Below are 18,268 nucleotides of genomic sequence, written 5' to 3'. Positions count from 1 at the left end.
TTCTGTAAGTAGGCTGCACCATTTGGTTCCAAGGCACAAACACTCAGTACGAACTACAGAAAATTTCAAGAGTGACACATGGTTAGGCAACTAGAGCCTATATATTGGCTCTTCACCCTCAATGATGACGGTTAAAACTTTCCCTGTATTTGTTCTGATTTTGTTTTATTTAGTTTTTTTTTTTAATAACTTTATTGAGACATAATTCACCTATTTAAAGCATAAAGTTCAATGGTTTTTAGTCAGCACAGTCAATTTTGGAGCATTTTCGTTACCCCAAAAGAGAAATCCAGACCCAGTACTCCCCTTTTCCCTCCAAGCCCCCAGCCATAGGCAATTACTATTCTACTCTCTGTCTCTATAGATTTGCCTATTCTAGACAAATTTCATAAGAATTGAACCATACAATATGTGCCCTTTTACGGCTAGCTTCTTTTGCTTAGCATATTTTCAAGGTTCATTTAGGTAATAGCATGTATCTCAGTATTTCATTCCTTTTTATTGCTCAATAACAGTATTTCATTGTTTGGATATACCACATTTTATTTATCCATTCGTCAATTGATAGACATTTAGATTGTTTCCACTTTTGGGCTATTATGAATAATACTGTGATGAACATTCCTATACAGTTTTTGTGTAGCCATTTGTTTTCATTTATGTTGGGTACATGCCTAGGAGTAGAATTTCTGGATCACATGGTAACCCTATGTTTAACAATTGAGGGCCTGCCAAACTGTTTTCCAAAGTGGTTGTATCATTTTACATTCCTACCAGTGATATATGTGGGTTGTAATTTCTCCACATCCTCACCAACACTTGTAATTATTGGTTTTTTGTATTACAGCCATCCTAGTGGGTGTGAAGTGGTATCTCATGGTTTTTAGTCACCACAGTCAATTTTGAGTATTTTCATTGGTAGTTTGATTTGCATTTCTCTACTGGCTAATGATCGTAAGCACCTTTTCCATTGCTTGTGCTCTGAGTTTTTGATTCCTGGAGACTGTAAAGGCCACTCACCTTAATGCTCTGGGGAATATTTTTATAAGGAGAACCGAGGAACTGTGCCACAATCCATCCCTTCTGTGAGCACCTCAGTAGTGTTAAAGAGCATGTGGCAGCCAGCACTGCAGCCGGTCCAAAGGACCCCTTTATGCAGCTTGGACAAAGGCTTCTGTGCTAGTTTGAAAGGATGTATGTCCCCTAGAAAAGCCATGTTTTAATCCTAATCCCATTTTGTAAAGGCAACCATTTCTTCTAATCCCTATTCAGCATTGTATGTTTGAAACTGTAATTAGATCATCTCCCTGGAGATGTGATGTAATCAAGAATGGTTGTTCAGCTGGATTAGGTGACAACATGTCTCCACCCATTCAGGTGGGTCTTGATTAGTTTCTGAAGTCCTATAAAAGAAGACACATTTTGGAGGTAAGAGATGCGGAGAGAGCAGAGAATGCTGTAGCACCATGAAGCAGAGTCCACTGGCCAGCGACCTTTGGAGATGAAGAAGGAAAATGCCTCCTGGGAAGCTTCATGAAACAGGAAGCCAGGAGAGAAAGCTAGTAGATGATGCCGTGTTTGCCATGTACCCTCCCAGCTGAGAGAGAAGCCCTGACTGTGTTCACCGTGAGCCTTCTCTTGAGAGAGAGAAAGACCCTGAACTTCATTGGCCTTCTTGAACCAAGGTATCTTTCCCTGGATGCCTTAGATTGGACATTTCTGTAGATTTGCTTTAACTGGGACATTTTCTTGGCCTTAGAACTATACACTAGCAACTTATTAAATTCCTCTTTTTAAAAGCCATTCCATTTCTGGTATATTGCATTCTGGCAGCTAGCAAACTAGAACAGCTCCCCTCCCTGAAGAACCTTTACTGCCATTTACTAGGAAATCATCATTATGATGACTGTGATGTGAATAGCTCTTCTTAAAGTTGTTAGTGCACAACCCACACAATCATATGCAGGGATCCTGGTTGTTGCTCCCTAGGACATCAGTAAAGGAAAGTCAAGATGTTTCTTCTATTACCTTTGGAAAGTCAGCCTTTTGTTTCATCTGTTCTTGTCTTTTCAGCAGCTGTAAGATCTGATGGCCTTTCTATGGTGAATAGGTTGTTGTGACCTCAATCCCTGCATTAATGTGTGCAGAGTAACATTTATAAACATGAGCTATATAATTTTATTTCTCCTCCATATGGTGGTGTTTATGTTCTTAATAAAAACTTTTATCTTTAAATATACACATTAACTTTATTTCACAATTGGGTTGTAGCAGGACCTGCTAATTGTCCCCCAACATCTATGCTCTTCTTCTTCCGTTGGTAACAAACTCTTGAGTGTAGCAGGGCGCATGGACACCTTACTGAAGACTGTGTTTCCCAGCTTTCCTTACAGCTACAGGTGGCCATGTGACTAGCTTTGAGCAATGAGATTTGAATGGAAGTGATGTGAGCAACTTCTAGACCATGCCACCAAAAGCGAAGAATGTGACCTCCACTTTCTCTTTCCCTTCCTTGATGGCTGGAAAGAAATCGTCAACCATCTTAGACTTTCAGATGGGAGCTGTATGATTTATATTTCAGCTTCATGGAATACACAAGTAAAATATTTCTATAAAGTAAAATTTTCTACAATGAATTCCATTTGAAGTTAAATAAGAGCAGAAAATGGCTTCTTTATAGAATAAATATAATTTTGATGTAAATATTTATCATGTTATAATAGTTATTTATTGAAAAATCTTTCTTCTGCCCTATGTAATGAGCTTCTTCAGGTCAAAGACCCATGTTGAATCTATCTGTTTGTCCCTGATGCCTAATATAGTGCTTTGTATATATAAAATGCTCAGTGAATATTTGCTTATATGAATGAATAAATCAATGAAATGTAGCCCACCACATGTCATGGTGCATATTGTGCTGTACGTTCTGAGAATTCCAAACCCTACATAATAGTTTTCTTTTCCTTGAGGCAGCATTCTGTAAGTAAACAAGCAAAACTGACACAGCCCTTTTCTTCATGGAGCTCACTGTCCAGTAACTGACAGCATCTTAGCTCCCTGAGACCACAGATACCCCTTCTGTGACCTTGTGTGGTGTGCTCATCTGCAGTGAGGCAGAGTGCAGACAGCTTGCCTTTACACTGCCTTGGAGCTCCCAGATTGGATTTGACTTCTGGCTTTACCACTTTGGGCCGTGTTGTTTAGTATTTGAGTTTTAGTTTCATTTCCTGAAACTTTCTTACCTCAAAGTCCTATTGAGAGGAGTTATCCATGGGAAGTGGCCATGTGTCTCACACTTCACTGGTGCTCAACGCTTTTTAATTCATCCCCCTTCTTCCTCCTCTTGTTGCTAGAGGTGGATTTAGAGATTGCCTTTGTTAGAACTACATGGGACTACTAATTGACTCGTGATGTGCCCTTACTTTGAAATATCCTTATATATGAAGCTTCCTTCTATGTCAATTTAGTGCAATACTTACTTTAATCTCTAAGTTTGAAATTTCGCCTATTGAGTGCTTAATGAGATGCCTGCCTCTGAAACATGATGGAGAAATTCAAATGGAAAATAAATGGTCTGCAACTCTTCTTCAAATCAATCAGGAATCAGGGACACGTCTGAGGTGGCCAACACTAATGGAAGTGGATGAGGTCCAGCAGTACTTATGTACTGATTGTGCTAAGTGTGGTACCTCCTAAGATTTTTCTGGACTTTGTTATTCTTTCTTAAAGAGAAAAGAGAATATTGGACTCAGTGTTCCCACAAGTTTTCATTCCCTCTTTCTTCCTTGTATCTCATAAGAGCTTTAGAAGCAGGAATAACTGTACAGCATCGCTAAAGCAGTTCTGTCTATTTAATTATATTCTTACTTTAATAAATAATTGGCCTTGCCACATTTATGTATATTGCATTTGCTCTGCCTCTTGATTTTATACTTACCACAAACTTGTTTAATGTAAATTAAGCTTGAAGAAGTACCATTTTGAATAAATTAAAGTAAGAATTATAGACATTGATTAAGTGAATGTTTATTACTTTCTTGTATAGTACATATTATATATTAAGATCAAATGGAGGGTGGGCCACAGTGGCTCAGTGGCAGAGTTCTCACCTGCCATGCCAGAGACCTGGGTTCAATTCCCAGTGCCTGCCCATGCAAAAAAAAAAAAAAAAAAAAAAATCAAATGAATTATATTTAGTAAAAATAAGGCAATTTAAGCCCAGTCCCCCAAATTACAGTTTACAATATGTTCTGGTTTGCTAGCTGCTGAAATGCAATATACCATAAACAGACCAAGCTTTGAAAAGGGGGAATTTGTTAAGTTGCAAACCCACAGTTCTAAGGCCATGAAAATGTCCCAACTAAAGCAAGGCTATAGTAATGTCTAATCTAAGGCATCTAGGTAATGATAACTTGGTTCAAGAAGGCCAATGATGTTCAAGGTTACTCACTGAACAGGAAAGGCACATGGCAAACATGGTGGCATCTGCTAGTTTTCCCTCCCGGTTTCTTGTTTCTTAAAGCTCCTGGAGGGGGTTTTCCTACTTCATCTCTAAGATCTCTGGCTGTGCAGGCTCTATAGCTTTTTCCAAAATGGTTCCCTCTTAAAAGGCTCAAGTAAGCAACCCCTTCTTGAGTGGGCAGAGACACACCTCCATGGAAATCATCTAATCAAAAGTTACCATCACTGTTGGGTGGGTCCCAAGAAGGGAACAATCAAAAAGCTCCCGGCCAGCAATGAAAATTGCTGAATTGAATGAAAATTAAGGGACATAGCTTTTCTAGGATCTACTACAGATTCAAACTGGCACATTTCACTATTTGGACCCCCAAAAAGACATGTTCTTTCCATATGCAAAATACATTCATTCCATAACAATATTGGAATGAATGTATTTCTGTCCAATACAAATGCAATACAAAGTCAGAAACAGTTCAAAATCTCATCAAAGTCAGCCACTACAGGTATAGTTTGTCCTAAGCTAAAATTCTTCTCTGGCTGTGGACCTGTAAAACTCAGAAAGTTATTTGCTGCCAATATACCCTTTGTATGTTGAGATAGTCATAGAATACATATTCCCATTTCCATAAGGAAAAATTGGAAGAAACATAGTTGTCACTGGACCCAAACAGTTTTGAAAACTGCAAAGTCCATTATATTTCAAAGTCTGAGAGTCATTTATCCTCAGGGCTTTAGAAAGTGGCAGTCCCTCCCCTTCCAAGGGCCTATGCAGCGGTCCCACCTCTATCCCCATGCAACCTTGGGGGACACTGGGGAGACCATCTTCTTTTCGGTTTCACCCTCTCTAAGCATCAGGGCCATACTCAGACTCTCCATTTCCAGGGCACACGCTCAACTCCTACATATGGTGGCAGCCAGGCTCTCCCCAAACCCCAAGGAATGTGCTGCACCCTCTCCAAGGACAGAGATGGCATGACTCTTCCACTGCAACGAGGTGAAAGGCCCATCCTCTGTCTTTGGGGCAAACTCGCCCTCTCCAAGTGCTTGGGTGAGCCTGCTCTCCTGGCCAGAGGTTTCTTGACTTTAGACTTTAGTTGCCATAGTTCTGCCTCTGAAGTTATTTTACCTTCACAATGTCCCTTTTCTGAGCCTCCAAGTCCAGACTGGCAGCAGCTCCATTTTTACAGGTCCCACAGCTTACTACATTGTTGGCTTTCTATGTAGTAAGCAAGGATATCATGCCCATCAGACAGCAGGAGCTTCCACAAATCCTTCCTGGATAGCTCCATCTCCAATCCTGGCTTTCTCTGAAATGGCTGACTGGTTCTACATTTGGTTAAATCCTCATGTGGGGCACCATTCTTTGGGGTCTCCCTTCCTGAAAGCACAGAATTTTCCAGAACAACTTCTGGTTTCTTTGTACCCAAGAGTTCAGTTCTCAGCTTATCTCTTTCCTGTCTTATTTCACTATAGGTTGCAAGGTAAAAACAGGCTGAATTTTCAACATTTAATTTGGAAATCTTTTCTGTTAAATATCTAAGTTCATGGCTTTTAAAATCTGCCTTCCAACCAAAGCCACTTGTCAGTTTTGCCAGATTATCTGCCATTTTGAAACAAGGATCATCTCCCTTCCAGTTTGCAACAACACATGCCTCATTTCTGTTAAAGCCTGGTCAGAGGTATCTTTAGAGTCCACTTTTCTCTTGGAGTCTCTTCAGAGCATTCCAGTCCTTCTCTATCAAGCCCCTCACAAGGCCTCCAGAATCTTCCCCTTATCCATTTAAAAAGCCGTTCCAACATGTTTGGTATTTGCAAACCGCAGTACCCCACTTCTCCTGTACAAAATCTGTTCTGGTTTGCTAGCTGCTGGAATGCAATATACCAGAAACAGAACAGCTTTTAAAAGGGGGAATTTGTTAAGTTGCAAGCCCACAATTCTAAGCCATGAAAATGTCCCAACTAAAGCAAGACTATAGAAATGTCCAATCTAAGGCATCCAGGGAAAGATACCTTGGTTCAAGACAGCTGATGATGTTCGGGGTTTCTCTCTCAACTGGAAAGGCACATGATGAACATGGTGGCATCTGCTAGCTTTCTCTCCAGGATTCTTGTTTCTTGAAGCTCTCAAAGGGGTGTTTTCCTTCATTCCCAAAGGTCTGTGGCTGTACAGGCTCTATGGTCCTTTCCAAAATGATTCCCTCTTGAAGGGCTCCAGTAAGCAACCCTACCTTGAATGGGTGAAGACACATCTCCATGGAAACCATCTAATCAAAAGTTATCACCCACAATTGGGTGGGTCACATCTCCATGGGAACAATCAAAAGGCTCCCAGCCAGCAATATTGAATGAGGATTAAAGGACATGGCTTTTCTGGGGTCCATCACAGATTCAAACCAGCACACAATAGGTTCATGTTATCTAATGCATCATACACAATAGTTCTTCACTATTTAAAGGTTAATTGTTACATGTACATGTTTACTTATAATATTTATAATGAACGATTCTTGTATATGTGCAGAAAATTTCTAGAAGATACACAAAATAACTGCTAAACATGATTATCCCTGGAAATTAGTGGCTAAGGATTGTGATAGAAAATTTTTACTTTTCATTTTATCTATTTCTTACAATTTAAATTTTTCTACATCTATTTTTTTTAACAATAATGAACTAGTTTAAATTGAAAATATATCAATATGTAATAAAAGTGCCTGACCAAAAAGATTTATTGTGAAACTGTATGTGGCTAAATTCTTAAACTTTACTGATGAGGAGGAATACACATTTTAGAGTGAACAGTGTTTTTCTGAAAAAAAAAAAACTTCAAGAGTTCACGGAAGAAATTATTCACTTTTTTTACTCTGTAAAGTTCATAGACAAATTATATTTAATGAACATATTTTTTGGACATAATGTTTTCCTAGCGAAGCTACAAAACTGCCATTTTCCAGTGGGGGAACCATGATAAAACTACTGTGCTCATTCAATTTCAACAAATTCAGTTTAGTGAAAAATATTTTGGAGCAGGTTACTTCTACAGTGTTCTGTTCTATATAGGAAGAAGTTTGTCTGCTAAGTCTTCTTCGTAGTTTCTACTGGAAATCTTGGATTTATATTTAATTCCAGGTGTATCAGCTAGCTATTGCTGTGTAACAAATCACTTAAAAACTCGATGCCTTAAACCCATTATTACTTTTTATTGCTCACATGTCTGTAGGTCAGCTGGCTTCAGTGGATCCAGGCTGACCTCGTCAGGGAGAATTTACTTCAGGCTGAAGTGGCTGAGGATAACTCTGATTTTCACAAAAGGTCTCTGGATTGGCTACGGCAACTTTGCTCCTTAGGTCTCTTATTTTCCTGAGACCAGAGGGCTAACCAGGGCATGTTCTCATGATGATGGCAGAAGTGCAAAAGAGTAAATAGAAGCTATTGAAGCCTGTCACTTCCTCCCACAATACAAGTTATGTGGCCACATCTAAAAATGAAGGGTACAGGGAAGTCTACCGACATAGTGAGTATGGAATTACTGTAGGTGCAGGGAAGGGGGAGGAATTAGGGCCAACAGGTCAATCTCCTCTACTGCATTTGAGAACAGGAAATTTGGGGGGGGAACTGGAGTAGATATTACAATGGTCTGAGATGTGTGGGTATAGCAGGAGGTAGAAAATAGAGAACAGGACTCTTAGGCAGAAGAAATGAGAGTGTTTGTGAGGAAATTGCTCAATCTTTTCCTAGGCAAAAAGGACCTAGAGAGCTCCAGCGCAGGGCACAGAGGATTAACTTGCCATGGGAGCCAGGGAGAAAGAGGCAGGGGAGTGGGAGTGAAGGGAGAGAATGGGGCAAATAAGAGTATTAAGTATATGTAGGTAGAATATCTCTGTACTCAAGGTTTATTTTAATGAACTAAAACCAGGTAATAATTGTTGTCCATTGGAATTGTTATTTCTAAATTATTAACTAGGCTGAAAAAATAGAGTTTAAGAGAATGAGACATTTCTATACTGGGTTCAGGTTTGAGTAATGCATTGTAGATATTCTCTGTAGGATTTTGGTAGCCTGAATTACATCTAATTTTAACATTTTGGGCAATGAAGCCATAATCACTATTTTTTTTTACATCACTTTCTGTCTCTTGGTTAATTTCATGTTTTTGTTTTTTATTCAAATTGGTACTTTAATCAAAGTGATGATACACCATTGAATATCTGAGTAGATTAGAAATTTTTAAGTATGTGGATTTTCCACACATGTGCTATCTGCTGGGTATTTAAGTGCAAATTCAGAATTTCTTCCCCCTATTGATGTGAATTGCATGAAGGTATCTTTTCTGCTTCTTGACTACTAAATCCAGTAGAATCATATACATTTGTGCTTTTTTTTAAAAAAAAGAAAAAGCAAACTACAATTTTAAAATCCAATCCACTTCTAAGAAGACACCCTCTTTTAAGTCAGACTGCGTGCTTAGCACTGTGGCCATTAGAATGGAGACAAATACCTCATCAGTGGAACACCTCTCCTTGAGGGAACTAATTCTGGGACATACGTTTTCATGTTTTCTTTTTCTTTTCCTTTAATTTGAGAAATTGTGGGTTTATGGAGCATCTGTTTTTGACATATTTTGAGAAAATCTCTTAAGAGTACTAGGTATTCTTTATTTCGTCGTTACGTTGGTTTACAGCTTTTAGAGAATCAACTAGATATGCTTCTGCATGTTTGAACATGTGACTGTCTGGTCTGGGTTTAGCAGATAATTTCCCTCTTTTTATCTGGAACCTTTTAGCTGTAACAGTTTTAATACTTTTTCATCTGCAATCAAAACAGGAGGACTCTTGAAAAAAAACTAAGAAATTTGGCCTTGGAATTCCACTTTGGTCAATCTAACACCTTGCTTCATTACATTTTTCAGTGTTGAATTTCATCCTCTTTCTGCACAGGCTGGGGAGTGACGATGCTCGTTTTGAGATTAGCATGGCCAACGAGGGCTGTGAAGTGCATCGTTTTGATCCTAGTGTTAAGTCAGCTCACGTGTTGGAGAGTCGGCGCCTTTGGTATCACCGCTTGTCTGTTGACTGGAGGGACCCCCATCCGGCGGTGGCCGCCCAAAAATCTCACAGCAACACCAGAAAACTGGGGACCATCTTGAATGAATTTGGGCATCACAAGGTGAGATTTTGTTTCTAATTAAAGCAAGTACACAAACCCATAAACTAGGCGGGTTCTTTTTTTTTCTTCATGCCAAGGATAACAACGTTGGACAGTTGAAGGCTCCATTTTAACCTAAATGATCACCAACATTATTTGTAGACTCAACGCTGTCAACATAAAGTTCTGGCAAGAGTAGAGATGATACTTAAATTGATTTGAAGATTTTAGTTGCTGTTGAGTGGTACAAAGGTCTTGGCCAAGAATGGGCAAGGAGTCTCAGAAACTTAGTTCTGGCATAGGCTCAAGAATACCATTTCCATTTGGCAACTGATTTGAAAATTTCCATACAGAGAAAACTATTTATGTCGACCATAAATATAAAAAATAATCAGAGCCGGGTTTCTGTTTGATAAGAGATTGCTTGGGTATCATCTTTCTCATTGTTGTAACTATTTTAAGCCTCCAGGCTCTTCAAGGTCAGAAAATATGTATAGCTTTAATGAAAATATGCTTTATAAAACTGAATGGACATTGTGTGTGTTGTAATTTATATAATTATGTTAAATAATGTCAAATCTCTGCAAAAATTTTATTATGACTAGACAGCAAAAAACCTCAATCCTTGAACTATGTTCCTTGAAAACAATTTTTAGTGTAGCAGACCCACGCTAATTGCATTCTGTAGGGAGATGTAGAGGAATCCTCCTGAGTGCAGTTGGCTTGTGTTTGATCTCCAGTCTTTACTTGGATTTTGGCCTATGGTTCCTAGGCAGAGATGCCATGTAATTTAGAACATGTCAGAATATGTATTTCTTGTGTGAAACAGTGTGCAGGGGACTCAATTTAAGCTGAGTTGGCTTCTTGCTTTTTAATAAAAGGGCTTTTACCTTGAGTTGTTCTTCCTCCTCTTCTTCCTTTCTTTTTTTCTTTTCAAACTCCCCTTTATTAGATAGCAAGAACTTCTTCAAGAACAACTTCAAAGAATTTGCTGTTCTTTTAACAGGCAATTAACTATTGATTTGTACTTTGCTGATGAGAGTAAATGGCATCTAATAGTCAGTAGCCTTAATTAAACACATATAAGATTTTTTTGGGGGTAAGATCATTGAACAGAATGTTTTTTTTTTTTACATGCTATTAATTTTTAAAGTACACGTGGGAAGAAGTGGGAGCATTTTTTCAGAACTTTATTTCTTTTGCTACTTTTGCTATAGACCTTTTTTTTAATAGCTGGAAATTACAGGCTTGATTATCTAATATGTCAACTGTAGAATAAATACCGATTCTTTGTGTTAACTTAGGAGTCTTGCTGCTTCTCCTTAATGTTCTTTCAATCCTGAAGAAAAGGCTGAGTAGAGGAAAATGGTGAAACTGAAAGCGATTTTGCCTCATTGAAAAATGTTTTAATGAAAGATTTGGTAAAGGTGAGAATAGAATAAGACTTTTAAACAATGATCTGTGGTTATGGTTTATCTAAGTCACATTTCCCATGGAAAATGTGTTTTCAGATAAGCAGACACATGGCTGATCTGTGTTTGTTAAGCTCTGTGGGAGCTGCAGCGGCCAAACCCTCATGCTGAGTGTGAAGAGTGAAGCCTTATTACAACCCTGCTTCCGAGACAGCAGAAATATTTACAGTGATACGTAAAAAGAATTGTTCAAAGGATTGCTCATAATCTTAAAGCCACTTATTTATTTTTTATTTTTTGTATGCTGTATGGTGGGGGTCACATTTCATTCTTTTTCCATGTGATTATCCCTTTATTGCAGCACCATTTGTTGAATTTTGTTTGTTTGTTTTCTTTCCCTGTTTTTTGGGAAGTGCATGGGCTGGGAATTGAACCCAGGTCTCCTGCATGGCAGATGAGAATTCTACCACTGAACTACCCCTGCACCCCCAAAGCCACTTATTTTTTTTTTTATTTTATTTTTTTAAAGGGAAACATCTTTAAACATTTTCTTGTTTTTATTGTATTTTGTTTTTTGTTTTGTTACATGGGCTGGGGCCGGGAATCGAACCGAGGTCCTCCGGCATAGCAGGCAAGCACTTTGCCCGCTGAGCCACCGCGGCCCGCCCAAGCCACTTATTTTTAATGAAAGTGGCTGGTTCATAATTCCCAAATGTGTATTTGCTTCTTAAAAGAAAAAATTCCCTTGTTGAAGAATTTAAAAGATATAGCTATTCCTTTGCTGAGATTTTTGGATGAAGGTTTTAAAGAAAAACATCAAAACTAAACCCATCCTTGAATGATTGCTTCTATTGGGAGCATGCTTCTAGGTGCCATGTGGTGCCAGATAAAAGGAAGCCTTGTTTGTGCCCTGTCGTGAGCACTGTTTTCATTTTTCTACATGTATACAGACACTGGTGAATAGGATGTGGCTCTGGAAAGAAAATAGAAACAAAAACTACACTAAAAAATGCCAGCGCTTGTGCTTTGCCTTCTTCTTTCATTTAGTTTGAAAGTGAAAAACAAAGAGTTTTGTCTTCTGTCACGACTTTAAAATTTTGTGATGGGTTCCATGTTAGGCTATTTTTCTTTTTCTTTCATCTTAACCTAGATCCCAGCCACTCAGGCAGAAATGAAAGGCGCTCCTTCTGAGACAGAAAGATGCATATGGCTTTCGTAATGCTTTTAAAACTCTTTGGTAATTTTAACTTCAAACCATAAATCAAAAAACCTTTCCAAGGCATCAAGTGAGAGCAGCTGCATCAGCAAAAGCCTGTGAGGCAGAGACGCAGTCTGTCAGGGGATGATAATCACCTGGACCCAGCGTTATTTGAAATGATTAGTTGTCTACTCGTTACTGAAATGGTTGTTGCTGTAACCAAGCATAGGGATTTTTCCAGAATGTAACAAAAAATGTTGGTCTGAAGTTTCTGCTCATATTAATCATAAAGTATGCTTGTTTTTTCTGCAGTCTTAATACACACTCAGCGTATCATAAATAATCCAGGCTGGTGAATGAGGATTTTTTTGTTGTTGTTTCGGTCTTAACCATACTGATAAGAGTAACAGAGCTGCATTAGCTCTGTAAACTCTTTAATCCGGGTTAGAGTCATGAGTTCCCTGGTTAGCTTTTGACATTGGGCAAGCCATTTCAGGTCTCTGGTGCTCAGTTTGATTATTGTAAAATGGGGATAATAATACCTACCTAAATGGATCGTGTTTGAGAATTAGGTAAGAGAGAACACGTGTGAAAATCTCCAGCAGCGTGCCTGGCATGAATTAGTCACTTGGTTGTTTTCAGTCAAGTCAAGGAAATTTAGCACATTCTTTCTAAATTTTATAAAGCATATTCTTCTTTCCTTTCTTTGTTTTTAGGGAAAACATTTCACAGATTTCTCTGGCAATTGCTCTCTGCACCTAATTACAGTCAAGAGTTTTTTAATGGAAGCTTTGTCTGAAACTGAAGGGCAATCGGTCCTTTGCACGTGGTACTAGGAAACTATTATTGTTTGCTGCCTCCAGGCCTGAACAGCTTTGTAGGCAATTGAACAGAAAGTAAATACTGTATTGTACAGAAATTAAATAAGCTGCTGATAATTAATTGGAACTCATTCAACCTAGTGCAGCCGATGTGGCTCACGGTGCCTGGGGACCCTTGGGTTAGAACTGGACTTTTTCTATTCTGGCAAAGTCCAAAGTCGGAGTTCCCCCCTTGCCCACCAAACCTGCTCCCAAACCCAGTATCCCTTTGGATTTTTACAAGAGTAGTAGTTTCTGCTTTCCTGGCTGGGAGCGCTCCCTTGATTACAAAACATCAGTTCTGTGGTGTGTCTCTGCTGTGTTCCAGAGGATGTGGGCTTTGAAAGTAAACCTCAGAAAGATTCCTTTTTTCCTTTGAGAATCCATTTGGCAAATGTAAACAAGATGTGGATACTGCCTTGTATTAAAATGCTTGTTGGGACTGATATTCACACACTGCTGCTGAAATTGGAAAATGATACACTCTTTCAGGAGGAAAATCTGACATGTCTGAATTATGTCACTTTCTTATCTCTGTAAATCTATTTTGCCTTAAATTCTGTTTTGTCTTGTAGTTCTGCCACACCAGCCTTTTTTTGATAAGTACTTTTATGAAATCCATTCTAAATTCCTTTATTTTCATTTTTTTGATATAATTTTAGTTTATGTGTTTCTTACAGACATTCCCAGTATAGGCCTGGATAGTGTTTTTAAATCAAACCTGATAATCTCTATCTTTAAATAGAGTTTAAAGATAATTTAAGTGAGTTTAATTCATCGATACTGATATTTATTGTATATGCTGGATATTTGGACTGATTTCTACTTCTTAAATTGGCTTTTTGGTTTTTTGTATTTTCTCCTTTTTTTTCCTTCTTGCCAAAATTTTTATTTGTTTTCTTCATGGTTACCCTTAAATTTTAAATATATACACTTGACTAAAAATGTTAAAACAATATATAAAATGATTCAGATTTTCTATATTCTTCTCACATATGACAAGGAACATTGCAAGTCCACATAACCCATTGAATATAGACCCCTACATTGTTATTACCTGGAGTTTTAGCTTTACTTTTTAGTATTTTTTAAATATTTTCTTTTTATAAAAATTCAAACATATGAACATTGCAAGAACAATACAGTTAACTCATATATTTTTCACTGAGATTCACCAATTGCTAGTATGTTGCCACATTTGCTTTATGTCTTTCTCTCTATATATATTTCAACTATTATCTCTGTAAATAAATTTTAAAAAATCTTAAGGAAAGGAATGGATGATGTTATAGTTTGCTAGCTACCAGAATGTGATATACTGGAAACAGAATAGCTTTTAATAGGGGTAATTCACTAAGTTGCATGTTTACAGTTGTAAGGCTGTGAAAATGTCCCAGTTAAAGCAAGTCTATAAAAATATCCAATTAAGGCATCTAAGCAATACCTTGGTTCAAGAAAGGCCGATGAAGTTCAGGTTTTCTCTCTTAGCTGGAAAGGCACATGGCGAACATGGTGATGTCTGCTAGCTTTCTCTCCAGGCTTCTTGCTTCATGAAGCTCCCCCACAGGCGATTCCTTCTTCATCTCCAAAGGTCACGGGCTGCGTGGGTTCCCGTGGTTCTACTGGCTCTGTGGCTCTCTTCAAAATGTTTCCTCTTGTAAAGGATTCTGTAAACTAATCAAGACCCATATGGAATGGGTGGAGTCACATCTCCCTCTAATCAAAGGTTAATACCCACAATTGTGTGTCACATCTCCAGGGAGATAATCTAATCAAGTTTCAAACCTACAGTGCATTAAAGTGAGGAAAAAATAAGGGTGTCTATCGTCCCCATTTTCTTTTACTGGATAGGAAATCTTTTTAAAACCTTTCTTTCTTTTTTTTTTAAGGTAATTATAGAGTCACATGCTGTTGTAAGGAATAATGTAAAGAGATTGCATGTACCCCTTTATCCAGTTTCCCCCATGGCTAACTAATAGTGTGATATCACAACTAGGATATTAAATATTGATATAATCCAGATACAGAACATTTCCATCACCAAAAGGATTCCTCATGGTGTCCTTTAATAACCACACCCATCTCCCTACCCCATTTAAATTTCCTAACCCCTGGTAATTACTAATTTGTTCTCCATTTCTATAATTTTGTCATTTCAAGAATGTTATATAAATAGAATCATACAGTGTATAATCACCATTGTTATTTAACATAATTCTTAAGGTAATAGCTAACACAATTAGATAAAGAAATTTTAGGTGGAAAAATTATAAAGGAGATAAAAACTATTTGCAGATAAATTAATGATTGTGTATCTGGAAAGCTCAAGAAATTCTAAAGGAATTAAAATGATAAGATAATTTCATGAGTTGTCTGAGGGTAACATAAAAAATTTAAAACTACACTTTGTTGAATAACAACCAGATAGAATATATAAAAGGAAAGAATACACCATTTATTAAAGCAGCAGAAAATATAAAAATAAACTTAAAAAATGTACAAGAGTTACAAGAAGAATATATTCGCAATTCGAATATTTAAAAGAAGTCTTGAATAAATTCAAAGGCTTGGCATGTTCTAGGATAGGAAGATGTACCATTATTATGAGTTAATCTTTCTTAAATTAATCTGTTCCTTTAATATAATCCCAATAAAATTGCCAATAGAACATTTTGGTGGAACTAGATAAGTTGATTCTATGGTTCATGTTGAAATTAACAAGCAAAAATAGCCAGTCAAATTCTGAAAAAAGAGTAATAAAGGAGGTTGACTAGCTCTATAAGGGGATATTAAAACTTCTTATACACCATAATAATTAAAGCAAAATTGGCACTATTGCATGAATAGACAAACTAAACAATCAGCAGAATAAATCAATCCAGAAATAGATCCAAATATATGCAGATTTAATATATGATAAAGGTAGCATCTCAACTCAGTGAAGGAAAGATGGATATTTCAATAAAAGTTATATAGATAACTGGGTAGACATTTCTTAAAAAAATTAATTTTGATCCATACTTCATGTTCTATTTCTCCCAAATTTCCAGATTGATCAAATAATAATTATTAAAAAATGATTCTAGGAAAAAACTATGGTGTAATTTTGTTTTGTAATCCTGGAGTAAGGAAGCCATAAAGGAAAGAGTGATTAATATGATAACAAATAAATTTAAATTTTCTATATGATAAAACTACGAAAACAAAATTAAAGGACAACCAACTGGGAAAAGATTTACAAATAATTTCATAACCAGTGGGCTAATTTCACTGATATATAAAAAGCTTCAACAAATAATAACAAAAACTCAGCAGCTTAACAGAAAATTGGCTGCCTTTTCAATTTCTTGACTAAGTGCTTTGAAGCACAGGAGTCTTCAGTTTTGGGGAGGTTCCGTTTATCTATTTTTTCTTTTATGGCTTGTGCTTTGGGTGTAAAGTGTAAGAAACCATTGCCTACCACAAGATCTTGAAGGTACTTCCGTACATTTTCTTCTAGGAGTTTTGTGGTCCTAGCTCTTATAGTTAGGTCTTTGATCCATTTTGAGTTAATTTTTGTATAAGGTATGAAATAGGGGTCCTCCTATTTCTTCTTCTTTTTTTTTATATGAATACCCAGTTTTCCCAGTACCATTTATTAAAGAGACAGTTCTGTCCCAGGTGGGTGGACTTGACAGTTTTGTCAAAAATCAGTTGACCATAAATGTAAGGGTGTACTTCTGAACGCTCAATTCAATTCCACTGGTGTATATATGTGTATATATATATATATAATTTTGATTGGGATTGCATTGAATCTGTAAATAAATTTGGGTTGAATTGACATCTTAACAATATTTAGTCTTCCAGTCCATGAACATAGAATGTCCTTCCATTTATTTAGGACTTCTTTGATTTCTTTTAGCAATGTTTTATAGTTTTCTGAATATAGATCCTTTACGTCCTTGGTTAAGTTTATTCCCAGATATATGATATATATATATAAATATATTGGAAGAATTTGAGCAAGATTGGTATTAATTCTTGGAATGATTGTTAGAATTCACCTGTGAAGCCATCTGGTCCTGGGTTTTTCTTTGTGGGAGGTTTTTGATATATATCTTTATGCCAGCATCATGCTGTTTTGACCTCTGTAGCTTTATAATATGCTTGAAAGTCAGGAAGTGCTAGTCCTCAAACTTCACTCTACTTTTTCAAGATATTTTTGCTTATTTGGGCCCATTACTCTTCCAAATAAATTTAATAATTGGGTTTAACATTTCTGCAAAGTAAGCTGTTGGAATTTTGATTGGAATGTCAATTTGAGTAGAATTGACATCTTTTCTATTTTTTTGCATGGGCAGGTACCAAAAATCCAACCCGGGTCTCCAGCATGGCAGGCGAGAACTCTGCTTGCTGAGCCACCGTAGCCTGCCCATAATTGACATCTTAACAATGTTGTTTTCCAATCCATAAACACGGAATGTGGTTCCATTCATTTAGGGTGTCTTTGATATCTTTTAGCAATGTTTGTAGCTTTCTGAATATAGGTCCTTTACATCCTTGGTTAAGTTTATTCCTAGGTATTTGATTATTTAGCTGCCATTGTAAATGGATTCTTTTTCTTGATTTCCTCCTCAGAATGTTCACTAGTAGTGCATAGAAACACTACTGATTTTTGTGTGTTGATCTTGTATCTCACCACTTTCTGAACTTAAATTACCTCTAGTAGCTTTGTTGTAGATTTTTCGTGACTTTCTGCATATAGGGAAATGTTGTTTGCAAATAGTGAAAGTTTTACTTCTTCCTTTCTAATTTGGATGCTTTTTAAACTTTTTTTTTTTTTTTTTTTGCATGGGCAGGCACCAGGAATTGAACCTGGGTCTCCGGCATGGCAGGTAAGAACTCTGCCACTGAGCTGTCGTTGCCCACCCCAATTTGGCTGCTTTTTCTTTCTTCCTTTTTTTTTTCTGCCTAACTTGTCTATCTCGAATTTCTAGCACAATGTTGAATAACAGAGATGACAATGGGAATTCTTTTTTTTTGTTCTGGATCTCAGAGGGAAAATTTTCAGTCTTTCACCATTAGGTATGGGTTTTTCATATATACATACTTTATCATATTGAGGAAATTTCCCTGTATTCCTGTCTTGCAAAGTGTTTTTATGCAGAAAGGATGCTGAATTTTGGCAAATGCCTTCTGTGTCAAACAAG

The 18,268-nt window shown here is 37.1% G+C and overlaps 1 protein-coding gene across 4 annotated transcripts in view; it reads left to right on the top strand.

The window, feature by feature from the left end:
* The window catches only part of METTL24 (methyltransferase like 24), a 133,638-nt gene that overhangs the window by 52,227 nt on the left and 63,143 nt on the right, over positions 1-18,268 (top strand). For all 4 annotated transcript variants that reach the window (XM_077162647.1, XM_077162650.1, XM_077162649.1 and 1 more), the window contains one exon: positions 9,399-9,627. In XM_077162647.1, the coding sequence (XP_077018762.1) occupies positions 9,399-9,627 (229 nt within the window). The remainder of the gene's footprint in view (positions 1-9,398; positions 9,628-18,268) is intronic.

The sequence above is a fragment of the Tamandua tetradactyla genome, chromosome 5 (assembly GCF_023851605.1).
Source record: "Tamandua tetradactyla isolate mTamTet1 chromosome 5, mTamTet1.pri, whole genome shotgun sequence".
Lineage (NCBI taxonomy): Eukaryota > Metazoa > Chordata > Mammalia > Pilosa > Myrmecophagidae > Tamandua > Tamandua tetradactyla.
This window is presented reverse-complemented; position numbering and strand designations above follow the sequence as displayed.